Genomic DNA, 18,807 nt, shown 5'->3' with positions numbered 1-18,807 from the left:
TAGGTCAGGACGCCAGACAGCTTTTAGGGATATCGAATTGGTGGACCTCTTTGCAAAACCGGGATGTCTGTAGTTCCTTATTAAGGCAGGCCTAGACCGGATGCCGGTTGTTATCGGTTGTGATTTTCGACCCTAGATAGGAGAAATTGTCAACGGTCTCAAAGTTGTATTCTCCTGTCTTCATTCTTCTTCGTGTTTGACCAGTGCGGTTTGATGTTGTTGGTTGATTCGTCTTCGGTGCTGACGTTGCCACCATATATTTTGTCATTGGTGGCACACACTTTGCGTTAAAAAGCATCATCGCTGTGATGCGGGCCTTTGGTTGTTGCCTTCAGCCCATCCTTAGGTTGGTCGCACCTCGGTCCGGTTTAGCAGAAGATGTGTTTTTACTTTTCGTTAATGTTATTTATTCGACTTGCAGATAGCGCATTCGAAGTGCCACTTATCCTCTTCTTCACTCTTGTTAACTTGGAGAGGAAAAGAACATATCAATCCACGAAACCAAACCAAAAGAAAGCCAAACAAAAAACAAATACGTATGTCTTTTCCAGAATTAAAACAACAATTTATTCAAAACAACAATCAACAATTGATAAATTAATAAAAATTAGTAATACAAGCACTTTAGATTAGCGTCTGCAATTACAAACGGCTCGATCATCGCACCAACCTCCGCGACGTCCCATGGCAATACAATGAACTGCGCAGGCGGCATGACCCACGCCGAAGGGGCTCAAGAGGTCACAGGTTGCACGTTTTGCCCGATAATGCTGCTCCACTACCTGGCTAGGAAGTTCTTCTTCTTCAATAGGGAGTTCCAGTGCATATTCAGGACCATCTTCCTCGTATTGTAACTGATAGGGTTGTGCTGAGGTGTAGACGGCAAAAGCGGCAACAATTAAACCCAAGACGAGAATAGAACGCATTTTGACTTCTAGATTCAGAAAAAAGCTGGAGCTTAATTAGTGCTGGATTGGTTGTCGTTTTCTGAACTGATAACAGACTGAGCAAAGCGTGGCTTTATATATAGTGAGGGAGTGTAAATGCTATGAACTGTTATCTCAAAGATGAGTTCTCACTTTCTTTGCAAACCAATTGGGATTTCTAATTATGTTTTACTATGAAAAAATTTGCGTATGGCTGAAAATTCCGTGGCGACCATTGTAAACAAATTATACGATGTATCACCTCGCATAATATTTACAAGGAATTGAGATGAATAAAATTCAGAATAAAATCAGATTTCTTGTTGTTCGGCCATCTATAACTAAACAATTAGAAACATAATACCAGCAACGGAGTCGATGAGCCAAACATGAAATGTGATACAATAGCCAGATAATAGCAAAAATATCTTTCCGTGCAAAAGTTGGCACCTGGACTTAACTCCTCCACTTTTTTTCTGTGGAATTTTGCTCATTTAATTACTCACAAATTTTTCACACAATCCGGAAAACACCCTGTTAAGAACAAAAAATAGAAATAATGTTAAGGACTCACTAACTAGAATCTAGAAAAATAGAAAGCAACTAAACCCCAAAGTCGGACCTATACATGGGAAAATATGGGTTCGCCAACTCGTAGAAATTAAGGATATTTTTTGTTGAGGATGGTGGGAGTCGTGAGTCCGCACCCACTTAGTGACAGACGGAACCACTTAGGAAGCAATTTACTTCCTCTTTTGTAGTTCACGGACTCCTCTTTTTTGAGCTAAACCCAAGTTTCCAAAAAAGAACCAAAAAGTTGACTGACGGTTTCGTCCAGGGCAGAGGCGCTGGACACAGGATACATTAAAAGTAGTGTGTGCGTTTTGCTAGTTTGCTAAAACCAGGGCAGTGCCCCCGAATAAAAGCCTGAACAATACACCCTGACTCAACCCTGCCTGCTCCTACTCACACTTTCATATTGGTACGCAGTGGTAAGCCCAGACCAGAGAGACTGGAGAAATGGATCAAACTGGCAATCACAACTACTGCATTGGATATCGGGGTTTAAAGTTTTCGAAAAGATTTCGAAGCTTTTCCACAATTTTCAGAGCTCCAAACCCCAACAATTTATAAGTCACTTTCCAGCTCCTCTCGCCGACTGAACTCGCGGCAACGGATTCAGCTTCTTTCTTCGAATTTTCAAAATTAAGCAAAACATCGGCGTTTAAAGCCTTTCAGACAAATTTTCATCTTTTCCTCACTTTTGGTCTCTTTAAGTCATTGCAATCTATATATCCCCTTCCAGCTCCCCTTGGGTAGTTTATCAACTTTATGGAGCTTAAATTGTTCTTACGGAAACATATTCTCTAAATAGTGCTTCTGTAAAAAACACTTAATTTTCCAGACTTAAACCGTTTTCTACGATCAGGCGTATTCCCTTCCTCATACGATATCAGAAGCAGAGAAAGAGCAAAAAGCTGACCAAGTTTGAACGCTCCCGACGAACAGACGAATCCCTTTTATAATCCTTAAAAAATGCTCTGTGTTCTCCAATTCCTATCAACACTATTGCAGCGCTGCTTATTAAACCCCATTTCCCGTCAAGCTGAAAATGTGCTTAGATCACACACACCTCTAAGAAAACCGAAAATTCCCTCCTTCCGCTGCAGACCTATCTCTATCTTTTAACGTCCGCCACCATTTTCAAGCGAACCATCAAGTAACCGGTAGATGAGCACTACAATAGAAACAACTCCATCTCGAACTTCGGGCTCGCCAACTGAACAGGTCATTGGGTAGAGCATACCCTCCTTACCCTGAAGATCGATGTCCTGCTCGGAATTAGTAGCAACACCCCTACAATTACCAGCCTATGCAATATGCCGATCTCCTCATCATCCACGCGTCACAAGAAAGAGTAGACGTTGAAATCCTCTACGAAACCTCCACATCCAAGTATCTTTGGATTAAGATCAGCGAGGAAAACCTGCTTCGCTCGACCAGGTCCCACAAATCGCCACGCCAAATATGTATCCTCATTAAAATAAAAGGACTCACGCCGTTCATAGACCACTTTTCCTTCATAGCCGCTTTCTCAGCCTTCCAACTCTAGACTTTCAAACTTACCATCACAAATTAAGCTCACTTTCTACGGGCTAGCCCTAATATTATTCAACATTCTCCTGGAGCACATTATGTGCTTCAACGTAATTGAATCCTTCCTCAGCCCTGCGATGGCGAACTATAGAGTGATCCACTTGTCAGTTAATTTTTGAACCTAGCTCATCTCACGATTGGCAATACTTACGTCAGTTCGCTTTTGACAGAAATTTAGTAGAGAGTTTCCGGGCAACGAATATGAATCGATATAGGCTGGGAAGCGCTCAAAATTTACTTCCAATGGGGTGAGTCTGTCGCCGAAACCATAAGAAAATTACGGACCAAGAGCCGCCGAAACAATGTACCGTTTCCACCTGGTTTCCTGAAATTTGTGAAAAAGTGCGTGAGACTGGCTTACTATTGGACAGGAAACTACAAACACGTGTCCATCCGGCACTCTTTCAACTCGACATCGTCCATAACAATTGCAAATTCCTTATACCCCTATGCATCGCATAAATATTGTAATGAACTTAAAGGAAATAGGAGGATCAGAAGATCATCCTAAGCGGCCGAAAATGACCTAGAGGACAGAGCTATCCCAGAAACCTGAAAAGTCGGCTAAATTGACGTTGAAGGTCCGCCCACAAAGATTGAAGCTCCATCAAAGTGGTCGAACGACACGTTCTTGCACGCCTCTGTGCTAGGCAGACTCGGAAATGTGGCGGGGTCCTTAGAGCGCTTTGATCCCTCACGTGTCATTATTACAAAATTAACCTGTCTTTTCCGATGCGTGGGTTCGCACCGGATTTCAAAAAGACAAACAAAGGAATTCACGAGGGCCTAACGAATAAAAACCCGAACGCGAGATAAAATTGAAAAGTAAACAAAAAAACGGCTCGACCGCACGCGTGGAGCCGTAAGTCTCCGGGCCCGAGTTCGGCGATGAAAAGGAAGATCCACGACGGATCACAACCGCGATCATCGTTTCTTCTGCCTCAGATTGTGATAGAGGCGCGGTCCCTGAAGCTCCCTTCCTTCCTTGACATCCTCAGGCCATTATTTCAGAGGATGTCCCTAATAAAGGTTTTGCGGGATAAGGAGGAAGAGAGAGGGAGGAAGTCCTCAAATCAACCCTTTTCCTCTCGACCTCCGTCAATCCAGCTGTTCTTTCTCCCACAATTCCAAAGAAACTTGCTGTTCTTTCTGAAAACCGCTCCCTATGCCGCTACTTTCCCCTTGAACTCTCTTTAGTTCATGTTTCAGCAACATGCGCGTGCGCCTACGGATGCGGCAAATCATTCCCCTCTGTCAAGATTAATTCGCCCGAATGCATTCAATAATGTGCAATCTGTGACCAACATTAGGGTGATTGCACATTATGAAATGCATTATTCGAGCAAATTAATTCAGAAAGAGACGAATGAGATTCCGCTCCCGTCGCGAAGCCGCGGTCCCTACAATACCTCGGATTAACACCGTACCAGGTCCATTTGGGGCAACAGTTCAAGGCAACTTACCTGCTGGCACGCTGAAGTTTCACTGTATGGGCAAAAGATCTCTTGACCGAGGTCCTCCATTTCTACGAAAAATAATTTTTTCGGGTGGGTCCATTTTCAACTTGGTGGCCACGTCAATTAGGAAAAAAGCGTTTTTGGGGATAAAAACGGTCAAATGAAATTATCCAATGCATCTGCAACGCGTGAATGTTTGATGTGGTTTGTAATGTGGTTGCATTATTGGCCCATTTTTTGTCGAAAATAACGAAGGATGCGACGTTGCGGTCAATGGTGTGCGCTATGAAAGCATACTGACTGTTTATTTCCGGAAATCCATTAAGAAGACTTAAATGGCGTATGGTTTCAGCAAAACGGTGTCACTTGTCACACAAGGCGCGAAACAATTGCTTTTCTTCATGAAGCCCCAACGACGATTGAACACCATCAAGGCCATCAACAGAGGAAGCGGAGGGTGGGGAAGGCATGAGGCTATAATGGACCAGAAATTAAAGAACATTCAACAACATTCAAAGGGAAGTTCTACAAAGCAACCAGAGGTGGCAATGGAGAATCCCCCAATCCCAAAGATCTACCCAAGATACGTAGATAACATTTTCACCATTCTCCATGAAGAAAAAGTAGAGGAGATGTCCTGAATAAGGTACAGCGGAACCTAAAATTCACAATGGAGAACCCCCATTCCTTGATTTAAGGATTTTTATAGAGAAAAGCAGGTTGTCAAAGGGTAGTATAGGTCCCAGGGTGAAATGTGGATTGGTACCCACGATGGCGCATAAAACCTGGGAAAAGTCTGCAGAACCAACACCAACAGCTCTACTACCAAACCCTATCTCCACCTCCACGTGGTGACTGCTGGGAATTCTTTCTAAACGAAAAGTTGCACACGGAGAAAAATGCAGGCGAGTCTCCCGCGCCTAAAAATGGGACAAATTGTCCAACTGGTCCTCCAGGTTGGGGGTTGGATAGGGCTGACAACCCTACACGGAAAACAATTTGTTACGAAACCACAACAGGAGCCTCGGACTAGACGGATAATATAACGACGAACCCGGCAACGACAACATTTTCTCATGGAACGTGCGCTCCCTGCACAGAGATGAAGCTGCTGGGCAGCTAGGCGATTCCCTGTTCCAATATAGGGCTGATGTGACAGCATTACAGAAGATGCATTGGACAGGGACCGGTTTCTTGAAGAAGAGTCACTACACCATATATTATAGCGGACATCCAGTAAGCCATGTGGGGTAGGTTTTTTAATCAGCCAAAAATGAAACCTGCTGTTATTGGCTTTGAAAACATAAGCGAAAGGCTATGCACTCTGCGCTTGCGAGCAAGTTTAAAAATATAGGCCTAATTAACGTTCACGTCCCTACAAAGGAGACTGCATAGTCGGAGAAGGATACCTTCTACGAGGCAATTGAGTGGACCCTCGAAGCCTGTCCCAGGTATGATACCAAAATCATACTTGAAGATTTTAATAGTCAAGTAGGTACCGAGCCCGTATTCAGGCGATACGTTAGCTCCCATAGCTTTCATCAAAATACAAATGATAACGGACTGCGGATAATTCAATTAGCAGTGTCACACGAAGTGGTTGTTGGAAATACCTGGTTTGCGCGGACACAAACATACATGGGCCTCTCCAGATGGGAGCACTTTCAACCAAATTCACCACGTGTTGATCGAACGCCGCAACCTCTCAGCCTTGATAAATGTCAGAACATATAGGGGGGGCGAATATAGACTCGGATCACTATCCCGTTGGCATGGTACTCCCAGCTCGAGCACCACCCAGAATCCCCTCTGACAATCAGCCCTCCGCAACACCTACAAATGGGAAATGGATGCCGCAATAACCGCAGTCAACAGAGATCCTGGAGATGAAGCATCAACAAATGATCTTCACAATTACCTGAAGAACGTTATCGTAAATACGGCCACAAATACACTTGACCCCAGCCGCAAAAAGAGTCGGAACGGCTGGTTTGACGATGAAGGTAAGCTAGCCATGGAACGGAAGAATACTGCATACCGAGTAATGTTCCATTCTCAAAGGACGCGGGCACGCATCGAGACTTATCACGAACTCCAGCGAGTGGAGAAGCGATTTAACAGACGAAAAAAGGAAGCCTGGGAGAATCAAAAATTATGTAAACTCGAAAAGTACTCAGCAGGATCAAGCCTTACACACCTCGATGTTCATCCTGCCGAGACAAAGAAGGAAATCTGATTTCCGACAGAATGGGAATATTGGAGCGACGTGTTGAGTACTTTGATGAACTACTGAACAACTAGATCATCGGCGAGTTGGAGGTCCCGCCAACTGAAGACGACGGACAAATACTGCCACCACCAAGTATAGAACAAATACTCCGTGCAATTCATCGGCTTAAAAATCATAAGTCGTCAGGACCCGATGGAATTACAACCGAATTGGTTAAATATGGAGACGACCAATTACACCAAGTGGTTCATCAACTTGTCCTCAAGGTGTGGGACAGCTAATCAATGCCTGACAACTGGCAAAGAGGCATTATCTGTCTCATACATAAAAAAGGAGATATCACACAGTGCAGCAATTATAGAGGTATCACGTTGCTAAGTACCATCTATAAGATATTCTCCGCTATCTTCCTAGGCCCGATAGCCCTAGAACATCATTGGCCCATACTAGAGAGGCTTCACTCCAGGCAAATCTGCAGCTGATTAGATTTTCTCTCTGCGGCAAACGATGGAAAAAGTATTAGAACATCTAAGTGTCATTATGCGGTATTTCCAACACAGTACACGGCTATGAAAGAATTCGGTATCCGGCCGAAATTGATAAAACTGACCCTGACCAATGTGCGAGGCCAGATAAAACCAGCAGGATCACTCTCGAGACCATTTGACATCAACAACGATCTAAGACAGGGGGAGTCCTATCATGCCCTCGAGAAAGTGGTCCTTAATGCTAAAGTAAACGCAAGAGGTACGATCCTCTTTAAGTCCACCCCACTACTGACCTATGCTGACGATATCGACACCATGGGAAGAACGGGACGTACAAACTGCTTTCATCCAGATCGAGCAGGCGCTGATTGGCACGAGATCTTGGGCTGCACATCAATGAAGGCAAGACAAAGTATATGGTGGCAACGTCAGCACCGAAAATCAGCCAACAACATCAAACCGCACTGGTGAAACGGAAAGAATAAAGATAGGAGACTACAACTTTGAGACCGTTGATAATTTCTCCTATCTAGGGTCGAAAATCATGATGAAATCCGCGCACCGTTGTTGGCAGCCAACAGAGCCTATTTCAGCTTACAAAATCTGTTCCGCTCGAAACGTCTCACCATAGGGTCAAAGCTCTTACTGTACAAGGCAATGATCTTGCCAGTCCTCATGTATTCCTCGGAAACTTGGGTTCTTAGCAAGAAAAATTGTGAACTCTTGGCCGCGTTCGAGAGAAGAATCCTCCGAAGAATTTTCGGCCCCCTACATAAGGATGGACGATTCTGTAGCCTACATAACGACAAAATCTATGAGCTATTCCATGACCGTCAGGGTGTAGATAAAATCCGGCTCAATAGGTTACGATGGGCGGGTCATTTAATCCGTATGGATGAAGATGATCCAACCCGGAAAGTCTGTAAGGGCAATATCTATGGTAGAAAAAGAAGACGAGACAGACCCTGCCTGAGATGGGGCGATGACGTAGGTCAGGACGCCAGACAACTTTTAGAGATATCGAATTGGTGGACTTCGGCGCAAAACCCCGGATGTCTGGAGTTCCTTATTAAGGCAGGCCTAGACCGGATACCGGTTGTTGCGGCGTTGATGATGATGAATATTTCAGGTTCTGGTATGCTCCCAACGGATCAGATTAAGGACACGTTAAAATTTTTCAATAACGAAATATCCAAAAGGGTCCCTTGGTCAGGCTCAGAATTAGCGTAGGGGTGGGTGGCGCCTGCCAGTAAGATCCTTCAGTGGCGCCGTACCTAAGTCCTTGCGGAACGATCAACTGCTTATTTATTTATTTAATTGCTAACACACATTATACGTGTTGATGATTAACGGATACCATATGTGGCTGTAGAAAAGTTTCAAATAGAATTTGTCTTCTGTGATTTATGACGACAATTGATAACGTTTATCCAAAAAGGGATCATACAATGAAGTCAGAGCTCCTCAAGAAAAACTCCACCAAGGGAAGAGACTACTTTGAACTGAGTACCATGAAGTAATTTAAACTGTCTATTATTGGAACTAGCCTTTAATTTCAGGCCGACAGTTTACATTTTACAATGTCCAACTAAGAAATTGAATAATAAATATAATAAGAAAGTAAAAAAAACCGACGACCACAAACCGCACCACCAAGGTCTTAAAGGTTCTGCTTCACGAATTCCACCGTTGGACTTTTCCAAGTTTCATCAATTCACAAGTTGGCCCAAAAGGAGTTCGTCACTTTTGTTTATTTTGAAACTTTCTGGTCAGCTTTTAGAGAATAAGGACATATTTATATAAGAGGACGCCAAAGCTAAAAAAGATATGTCTTTTGCACAACCATAACAAAAATTTATTTTTCCAGAACTAAAACAACAATTTATTCAAAACAGCAATCAACAATTGATAAATAATAAAAATTTTGTGAATAAATAACAAACTAGAGCTCTATTAGTAATACAATCACTTTAGATTAGCGTCTGCAATTACAAACGGCTCGACCATCGCACCAGCCTCCTCGTCGTCCCATGGCAATACAATGAAGTGCGCAGGCAGCATGACCCACTTTGAAGGGACTCAAGAGGTCACAGGTTGCACGTTTCGCCCGGTAATGTTGTTCCACTACTTGGCTAGGAAGTCCTTCTTCTTCGCTAGGGAGTTCCAGTGCGTATCCAGGACCATCTTCCTCGTATTGTAACTGATAAGGTTGTGCTGAGGTGTAGACGGCAAAAGCGGCAACAATTAAACCCAAGACGAGAATAGAACGCATTTTGACTTTTAGATTCAGAATAAAACTTTAAATTGAAGAAAAGAAAAGCTGGAGCTTAATCTGTGTTCTATGAGTAGTCGTTGTCTGGACTGATAACACACCGAACAAAGCGTGGGTTTATATATAGTGCGGGAATGTAGCTCCATGAGATGTTATCTGAAAGATGGGGATCCCACTTTGGCTGCAAACTAATTGGAATTTTTGATTATGCTTTATAATGAAGAAATTTTATGTATGACTGAAAATTCCGTGGCGACAATAGTAAACAAATTGCACGATCTATCACTGCAGGTGAACGGATACCCATTTTTTAATAATATTTACAAAGAATTGAGATGAATAGATTTCCAAACAAAATCGGACTTGACAGAGGGGTCAAGCAGTGCACTGCAGGATAGAGTGACGTTAGTGAGTGGCGATTGCCACACCCTGTACGAGGTGACCCTACTATTAACAAAACGCTACGGATCTAGACTGGGGAGTCGAAAAACACCTCTCCCAATCCAGGGTGTTATGCGCACCTTGTCCATTGGATAGTTTGCAGTCGAGGGTAACTGACTGTATTCGAACGTCGCCTCGCTGATACCTGGTCGCCTCAGTAAGCAAGTAAGACCTTACCGCGCTACGGGGGGCTATGGCACGGCAGACGTCCTAACCCCCATACTCGTGATAATCAAATGAGTACAAACAATAAAGAAAAGAAAACGAAAACCAACAAAGCGGGGCCCCGTACCGCACAAAAACTGGTGAATCAGGCAGAGGCACATCTCCGAAATACTGACAGCCAGGTGATTAAACCCAAGAAGGGAGAAGTTGGGACGTCAAGCAATGGATCCACGGTTAACATTGGTATATTGCGTGGAAAACAACCAACGAACGCCACTATTCAAAGAGCAGGGACCAGCAAAAACACGTCCGAGATAAATATATCAGAGATCAAGAAGGAGACAGGTCTCAGTGGTGCAGCTATTAAATGGTACCTGCGCTATCTGAAGGAAGGTTTGAAACCAGAAGAGGCTCTTAAGAAGGCTCAGGACAGACGTACGCCATCTCTACCTGAGCCGAGAAAGCGGGGAGCAGCAGAGATCAGCCCGCATGAAGGGAATGTTCCCAAAAAATCCAAACCTGAACCCAAAGGGGGAGAAAACTCGAGCAGGTCATGATTGAAGGGAGGGCTCAGAAAGCCCGCCATTAGCTATGCTAGTGCGATTAAGGGCATTCGATTGGCCATACTGCCAAACATGTTTCCCGAGCAAAAACTCACTCCACCATTGAGGACCTTATCGCCAGGCAGTTATGCAAGGGATAGACTGCGAAACTTGTGTTCACCGGGATAGGCTTTCGACCGAGCCTTATACTGGTGGACTGCGCGACGGAGGACACTGCAGAGTGGATTGGGACCATAGTTCCTAGATTGCCAGGCTGGGAAGGGGTGGAACTGTCAACATATGCTGGGGATGATATACCAGGAGCCCACATGGTGACAGTTTTCCTGCCAAAAGCCGTGGTAATAGAAACGGAAAACCTTATGGGCCTCCTAATTTCTCAGAATGAAGATCTCCATACCCGTCTATGGAGAGTCTTCAGAAGCATGATCTTGGTAGATGACCGATTCCTGAAGACAATCAAACGTCGGAGTTGCCATATCGCCTACCGATTTGGCAACATACCCGTGCATCTGCACAGAGAAAAGCCGAGGGAAGATACCTCGGAGGAGACACCGGGTGAAAAGCATACCGAAGTCCCCGAAGAAGTCTCGAAAGCCATAGAGGCGAAAGGAACTGGATCAATTAGGGAAGTAGACCCGCTGCCCAGTTAAGAGCAGAAGCTGGACGACCTATACCTAGGACGGCTAGGGCTCAGGGTAGACAACGATGCCAGCACTAGGATAGCCCAGATAAACCTCCACCATGCTTGCATAATTCATAAACGTAAATTTCATCTCAGCCATACTGGCCATAAGCGCGGCCATCTCGCGCTTGTTGAATGGACGCGCGTGCACCTCATGCATCTTATCGGCCGCAGCTGCCAGGGCCTCCAAAGAACCGCAGAGACACGGGAGGACCGCCTGGGTGCTCTTCGGAAGCCATCGCAGCCAGAGCAACTTCAACAGATCGTCGTTCATCTTGCTCCCACCCAATTGCCTCATTTCGCGGAGCAGTTGGCTGGGAGTTCGATCACCCAACGTCAAACCTGCCAGCAAGTGATCCAGCTTAGCTGACTCATTTACCGATAGACGCTTGATCAACTCTGTTTTCAATACCGTGTATGAGACTGATTTTACTATGCCAGCCACCAGGAGGATGGACTCCTCATCCAGGTCCCCAATTGCCTAATTAAAGTTTGTCGCGTCCGCCGTGATCCCGGACATCTGGAATTGCGCCTCCAGATCGACGAACCACAGCTTCGGATTCCGTCGCCAAAAGAGAGAGACGCGCACAACTAAGGCGGTCATTTGAGGGTCTGATGGACCTGCCGCTTCTTTATCGTCAATCGACATAACTAAAGCTAAGTTAACGACGCTAGTGTTGTCAAAGACGCGGCTGTACCGAATTCTAAAAAGACCCTACTCTGACTACGGCAGACCGCACTGACGAATGCCCCGTTCGACAGAAAAAGAGACACCACCGACGCACTCCGAAGCGGACGCCTGATGCGAAGACCAAAATGAAAAGAAACTCGTTACGAAAGCGGAACTCCAGCGATGAATTTCAAAAAGAGTATCGATGACGTCTCTTGCAGCGGTTTAATATTTATTGTATGAAAAATTAAGTAATAAATAATAACTCGGATAAAACTCCGCCGAAGCCGGTCCCAAGCCCGGTTGTGAAAGGAGGAGGGATGGATAGCTTCAGTCTGAATGGCTCTGTACGCCACCGCAGCGTCTCAGGGGGTAGGTGAGGAAAGTGCAGGAACTTTGCAGTCTTGCACATTACTCACTAAGGAAGCTATCTACACACCCGGCAGCTAGGGATAAAATGCACCACCAAAAATGAGAAGAAGGAGAAATTTAAGGTCCGGTACGGATAACCGGCGGGAGTCGTCTGACTTGGTGACTGGGTCGGGCTCTCGTAATGGACAGCACGGCGTCGAAACCGCTAGTCGTGGGGCGGCTCGACGTCTAGGCGCCACGACGACCAGGAGCACAGCTCCGCCTGCTGCAGCTGTTTCGCCACAACCTGTGGCGACCACTTCAGCAGGTTCGCGTAGGAAGCGGATAAAATGGGCTGAAGAAATGAACCTCTTCATCATCCGCTCCTACTACGAAATAACGGCGGGGGCGGGTACAACATTTTACCGCCCCTTGTTGCACCAGAGATTCGTCGAGCGTTTCCCGCAATTCGCACACGTGACTGTGCAGCGAGTTGCAGACCAGTACCGCTTTATTACTCGCAGCGACACAATCCCGGCCACCATCAGGGAGCGTGTTCGACTTGAAGTCATCGGAGAAACTGGTGACCGAGAGTCGATGGGGGCAGAGGCGGCGGCATCAACAACACCACGCCGCACTGCAGGCAACAGGTTCAGTACTCGCCGAAGCACTCTTCTCCACCGTCCAGCTGAGGTTTCCGCTGAGGTTCGGGACGAATTCCAAAGAGCGTGTATAGAATTCTCGGATATGGATCCTTTGCATAGACCAGGCATTCCCAGGCTCTATGCATCTCCAGCAACTCCGGGAATTCTATCTCAAATCAATGATGAGATTGCATCTCATAATGCTGCATAATGCTGATATGTCGCTGCTGCAACTACAATCACTTGTGTATTGTGGTGCAGTTGCGGCTATCAGATTGCACGGTCAGAAGATTCGCTTTCGTGTTATTGGTTTGAGTGACAAAAGAGATCCACCATGGAAAATTCGTCTGGAACGTCGGCGGGACTCACTAAGGCAGGACATTGCTAGACTGATTCAGATCAGCACTGGCAATGCCAGCCGACGGGTGAGAAACAAAGTGCAGAGGGTTTACCGGAACTATGCCATCCCCTGTGAGACACCCGTTGTTGAAATTCTGGACGCACTAAAACAGAAACTTTCTGTCATATGCAGTCGGTTACGGCGGTATGGCGAAAGTTATTCCAGACGTGTCCAGAATGCAACATACGCGAGGAACCAGCGGAGCTTTTTCAGATCTCTCAACGAATCCCAACAGAGCGCCCAGACAATACAGTTCTCGGTGACGGAAGCGAAAGAGTATTGGGGTGGACTTTGGGGGTTACCTGCCCAGCATGCTGAGTGGATCACCGCCGAAGGCACCCGCCATGTCAATACACCTGGCATGAATTTCGCGGATGTTACCGAAGAGGAAGTTCGACGAGCCATAAACAGCTCGAAGAACTAGAGGGGCCCAGGTCTGGATCGGGTGCAGAATTTCTGGTATACGAAATTTACCAGCGTACACAGTCGGTTGGCACGCAGTATAAATGAGGTCATGAGTCGGCCGGAGGAATTTCCACCTTTCCTCACTGCGGGGATTACCTACCTTATCCCTAAGAAGGACACGGTGCAGGACCCCGCAGACACAAGACCGATCACTTGCTTACCAACTCTCTATAAATTCATCACGTCCATTATTAGTGGAAGGATTAATGCGCACCTCGAGACCAACAACATTCTGTCCGAGGCGCAGAAGGGCTGCCGAGTTGGGTCAAGGGGTTGCAAAGAGCAACTCATTATCGACTCGGTAGTTGTAGGACAAGCAACTAGAGGTCAAAGAAACCTCTTCAGTTGCTATATCGATTATGCCAAGGCTTTTGATAGCGTTCCGCATACCTGGCTAATCGACATCCTACATCTGTATCGCATTGATCCGAAACTAATAAAGTTTTTGGCGACAGTCATGGAAGGGTGGCATACCACCTTATCGGTGCGTACATCTGAGGGTGCTAATACCTCAGAGCCCATCCGTATACGGAGGGGCATCTTCCAGGGGGATTCATTGAGTCCTCTTTGGTTTTGTATGGCACTGAACCCCCTTTCATGGCTACTGAATGATGCTAGAGGGCATGGTTTTGCAATAAAATATGGTCTACGTGCTAAGTGCAAACTGACACACTTGATGTACCTAGATGAAATCAAGCTGTATGCTGGTACTGACAACCATCTCAGAAGTCTGTTACGAATAATAGACGTGTTCAGCCGTGATATTCGGATGGAGTTTGGATTAGATAAATGTCGAATCCAAGCCATCCGCAAAGGTCATCACGAGCCGCATGCCGGACATAGCATTGGTGACCTCCACATCGAAGCTATGACCGAGACAGACTTCTACAAGTACCTAGGAATTCTGCAAGGAACCCATGCTCGAGTTGGTGATCTGAAGGAAGCTCTGCTTTCCGAATTCCTGCGACGTGTAAAGCTGGTGCTGAAATCGCATCTCTCGGGGAAGAATAAAATAAGCGCGTTGAATGTATTCGCTATCCCTTCACCGGCTTATGCGTTCGGAATATTGCCGTGGACGAAGACCGACCTGGAAAACGTCCAGCGGTGGATACGGACAACTATGTCCAAATTCCGAATGCATCACCCAAAGTCTGCCGTGGAGCGGATGAACCTGCCTCGTGACATCGGAGGTAGGGGCGTGGTTGACGTGGCGGCACAACATCATCGCCAAGTCGACTCGCTGCCCGCTTATTTTTACAGCAAAGAGCAGGCGAGTCCCTTGCATGCGGCTGTCTGTAAGGCAGACTGTGGACTGACTCCACTTAACTTGAAGGATCGATCTTTCAATCCTCTGAGTGGGGTGAAGTCGGACCAAGAACGGATCGAGGAATGGAAGTCGAAGGTAAACACGGTAAACACGTGAATTGTCTTTGGCAGCCATTTGTCGATTTGCATCTGTCGAACAGATGGCTGTGTGCTGGGGAGCTCTTTGCTGAGACGGAGGGGTTCATGTGTGCCATTTAGGATGGCGTGGTCGCCACCCGAGCTTATAAAAAGCTCATCATGAAAGAACGGGTGGAGAACGACCAGTGCAGAATGTGTGGTTCGGCATTAGAGACGTTGGACCATCTCATTTCTGGCTGTACAGTTATGGCACCGGTGCAGTACATCACCAGGCATAATGCTGTATGCAAGGTTAACCATCAAAACCTTGCATACAAGCATGGGCTGATCACGGGGACATGTCCGGTTTACCGATACGAGCCGCAAGCAGTACTTGATAGTTCTGCTTACAGCATGTATTGGGACCGGCAAGTTCTGACTGATCGCCATACCGCACACAACAAGCCTGACGTACTGTTAGTTGACAAGACAGGTCGCTCCGCGTATATTATTGATGTTGCTATCCCCCATAATAGCAACATTGAACGGAAATACGTGGAGAAGAAGGTGAACTATGAGCCATTGGCTCGGGAAATCAAAGAAATTTGGCGTCTCGAGCGGGTGGTTGTAGTTCCCATAATATTGTCAGCTACAGGTATTGTACCTAAATCCCTCACGGCTTCCCTTGATGTCCTGGGACTTTCGCACAGTCTGGTTCAAACCATGCAGAAGTACACCATTCTGCATACGTGCTCGATGTTGCGGGGAGTACTCGACGGATTCTCCCACTGACCTACCACCGGCCACCACCACCAGTGCCCCTTTAGTTTTTAAGTAGGTAGGATCGTCCGAGCCTAAATGCTTGGCACTTAGTGCTAGTATTAGGTAAAATCCGGCATCTGCCGAGATTGTGATAACTCGGATAATAATAATAAGTTTGTACAAGTCCTGGCCGCGCTGCCTCGCTCTACCTGGGCACAATCGGCGCAGTTGCAAATTTCCGCACATACCTGCCTTTTTTCCTCGTTCCAATCGAGCGAGTTCTTCGGGATCACCACTTTGGTCGAAATAAATTTCGAATGTTGTTAACCCCGCTGCGCCATATATCCGCGATCGATATGGGGTTGCACCGATCGTGGAAAAACTGCGAGTGAGACGTTTTCGATGATGCGGTCACGTAATTCACGCTAACGAGAATTCACTTACCAATATTGGTCTGAACATCGAAGTCAATGGTAAGTAACCAAAAAGCCGCCGAAACAACAGTGGCTTGATACACTGCATGGGGATTTGAAGGCTTCGTCATTACATCCTGATCAAGCATTTGATAAAATAAAATGGCGAAACCGATCACAACCAGCCGACCCCGCTTGTAAACGGGATAAAGGCTAAAGAAAAAGAGGAAGATGTGAGGAGCGACGAGTGCTCGACAGCTCCGTGTCACATAGATGAAAATTTCATTGCCCTCTATTTTTTTGAAAGCGATTTAGATAAATCATTTGATGGAGAGCCCTATATTGATAATAGTCAACCTTATACGCTTCCCACTCTAAGTTTAATATTATTAGCAAATGTCAAGAATTTAACCTACAACAGATATAAAGAAGGGCTGGGGAAAATTAGATTCTTCTTGAATGGAATTTTAATATTTCTCGTTAACTATGACGTCAGCATCTTATTTGCATGGTTTACGATGCGGTAAATTCGCAGAAAATTGATAAGTTTGAACTGCTATAACTTTGACACTAATAGTCGGATTTCCATAAGATCTGGCATGTGTATTCACGAGACACTTCTCTATGTCGGTACTGGATGAACTTAAGGGGGGTTTTTCAATCAATTCCTAAAAGTTGATAATATACTACGAAAAAACTGACTGACGGTTCGTCCAGGGCAGAGGCAACTCATTAGATGCTGCCTCACCTCTGCCCTGGGAGCAGCGTGACCGAAAGTAACCACAGATGGAAATCGCTCCACTTAAATGTTTCCATCTGTCTGTCTGTCCTAGGATGAATTTAAGGGGGATTTTCCAGTAAATTTCTAAAAGTTAGTAATATATTATACTATTAGTAGTTTATTTGAGCAGATATCGGAATGGGACATATTTTGAAGCCTAGATTTCATCAAAGTGCAGCACCCTGATTTTTTCGAACTTTTAAGTTGGGTAGTTTCTGAAAATGAGTCCTGTCTCACTTTAAGTGCGCACATTTTGACTCCTCACTCGCGCACTTTGCAATTCACGACAAAACTAATATCAACTACGCAAAGTACTAATTGAGACCTTTCATTTGTTACCCGAAACGACTATTTCAGGTGAAAAAAATTTTTGGATCCCCCCTTTGCATGTATGGAGAGCTCCCGTTTAAACTCCACCTATACTTATACCACTTGATGTATGCGTGGAATTTCATAGGTCCCATCTGCCCACCAAAGTTCGTTCCGATCGGTTTCGCCATTTTAGAGAAAAGTGCGTGTGACAGAAGACAGACAAACAGACATCGATTTTAATAAGGTTTTGTTTTACACAAAACCTTAAAAAAACCGACAATGAATGCCACAGACCGCACCACCAAGGTTTTAAAAGTTTTGCTTCCCGAATTCCACCGTTTCAAGAAAGCAGATTTGACTTTTGGATTTTCTCAAGTGGAAGCTATGTTAATCAAATCACAAGTTGGCCCAAAAGAAGTTCGTCACTTTTGATTCTTTCGAGACTTTACCATACATCAGCTATCGAACTATGCAGTCTGGTCAGCTTTTAGAGAATAAGGACATATTTATAGAAGAAGACGCCCAAGCTAAAAAAGATATGTCTTTTGCACAACCAAAACAAAAATTTATTCAAAACAGCAATCAACAATTGACAAATAATAAAAATTTTGTGAATAAATAACAAACTAGAGCTCTATTAGTAATACAAGCACTTTAGATTAACGTCTGCAGTTACAAACGGCTCGATCATCGCACCAGCCTCCGCGTCGTCCCATGGCAATACAATGCATTGCGCAGGCGGCATGACCCACGCCGAAGGGGCTCAAGAGGTCACAGGTGGCACGTTTCGCCCGATAATGCTGCTCCACTACCTGACCAGGAAGTTCTTCTTCTTCAATAGGGAGTACCAGCGCGTCTTCAGGACCATCTTCCTTATATTGTAGCTGATAGGGTTGTGCTGATGTGTAGACGGCAAAAGCGGCAACAATTAAACCCAAGACGAGAATAGAACGCATTTTGACTTTTAGGTTCAGAATAAAACTTTAAATTGAAGAAAAGAAAAGCTGGAGCTTAATCTGTGTTCTATGGGTAGTCGTTCTCTGGACTGATAACACACCGAACAAAGCGTGGATTTATATATAGTGCGGGACTGTAGCTTCGTTAGATGTTATCTGAAAGATGGGGATCCCACTTTGGCTGCAAACTAATTGGGATTTTCAATTATGGCGACAATTGTAAACAAATTATACTATGTATCACTGCAGGTGAACGGATACCCATTTTTTAATAATATTTACAAAGAAT

The 18,807-nt window shown here is 45.3% G+C and overlaps 3 protein-coding genes across 6 annotated transcripts; all 3 read right to left on the bottom strand.

Moving 5' to 3' along the window:
- Nucleotides 1–553: 553 nt before the first annotated feature.
- Nucleotides 554–18,600, bottom strand: LOC119653991 (defensin-A-like). 4 transcript variants are annotated; one of them, XM_038059172.1, is made up of 2 exons: nt 9,509–9,613; nt 554–904 (listed from the first exon to the last, which is right to left on the bottom strand). In XM_038059172.1, exons 1-2 carry the CDS (start codon nt 9,528–9,530, stop codon nt 630–632), a joined length of 297 nt encoding a protein of 98 aa, XP_037915100.1. In that variant the 5' UTR covers nt 9,531–9,613; the 3' UTR covers nt 554–629. The 4 variants fall into 4 exon arrangements, with proteins under 4 accessions (XP_037915100.1, XP_037915091.1, XP_037915096.1 ...); XM_038059163.1 differs by lacking the exon at nt 9,509–9,613 and adding an exon at nt 18,497–18,600 and having other exon boundaries at nt 555–904; XM_038059168.1 differs by lacking the exon at nt 9,509–9,613 and adding an exon at nt 18,519–18,600 and having other exon boundaries at nt 558–926.
- Nucleotides 9,089–9,630, bottom strand: LOC119653984 (defensin-A-like). The gene has a single exon (XM_038059147.1). The coding sequence runs from the start codon at nt 9,528–9,530 to the stop codon at nt 9,234–9,236; it is 297 nt and encodes a 98-aa protein (XP_037915075.1). The 5' UTR covers nt 9,531–9,630; the 3' UTR covers nt 9,089–9,233.
- Nucleotides 18,104–18,603, bottom strand: LOC119653978 (defensin-like). Its single transcript, XM_038059143.1, has one exon. It carries the CDS (start codon nt 18,516–18,518, stop codon nt 18,222–18,224), a length of 297 nt encoding a protein of 98 aa, XP_037915071.1. The 5' UTR covers nt 18,519–18,603; the 3' UTR covers nt 18,104–18,221.
- Nucleotides 18,604–18,807: the final 204 nt, after the last annotated feature.

This window comes from Hermetia illucens, chromosome 1 (genome assembly GCF_905115235.1).
Source record: "Hermetia illucens chromosome 1, iHerIll2.2.curated.20191125, whole genome shotgun sequence".
Classification (NCBI taxonomy): domain Eukaryota; kingdom Metazoa; phylum Arthropoda; class Insecta; order Diptera; family Stratiomyidae; genus Hermetia; species Hermetia illucens.
The sequence above is the reverse complement of the archived record's forward strand: the minus strand, read 5'-3'. Positions and strand labels throughout refer to the sequence as shown.

What these genes read in the sequence shown, in the direction of transcription:
- LOC119653984 (XM_038059147.1), bottom strand. Translation starts at nt 9,530, where the DNA reads ATGCGTTCTATTCTCGTCTTGGGTTTAATTGTTGCCGCTTTTGCCGTC.
- LOC119653978 (XM_038059143.1), bottom strand. Translation starts at nt 18,518, where the DNA reads ATGCGTTCTATTCTCGTCTTGGGTTTAATTGTTGCCGCTTTTGCCGTC.
- LOC119653991 (XM_038059163.1), bottom strand. Translation starts at nt 18,518, where the DNA reads ATGCGTTCTATTCTCGTCTTGG. An exon ending in GCGTTCTATTCTCGTCTTGG is followed by an intron (nt 905 to 18,496) that starts GTTTAATTGTTG and finishes TTCTCGTCTTGG; the next exon opens with GTTTAATTGTTGCCGCTTTT.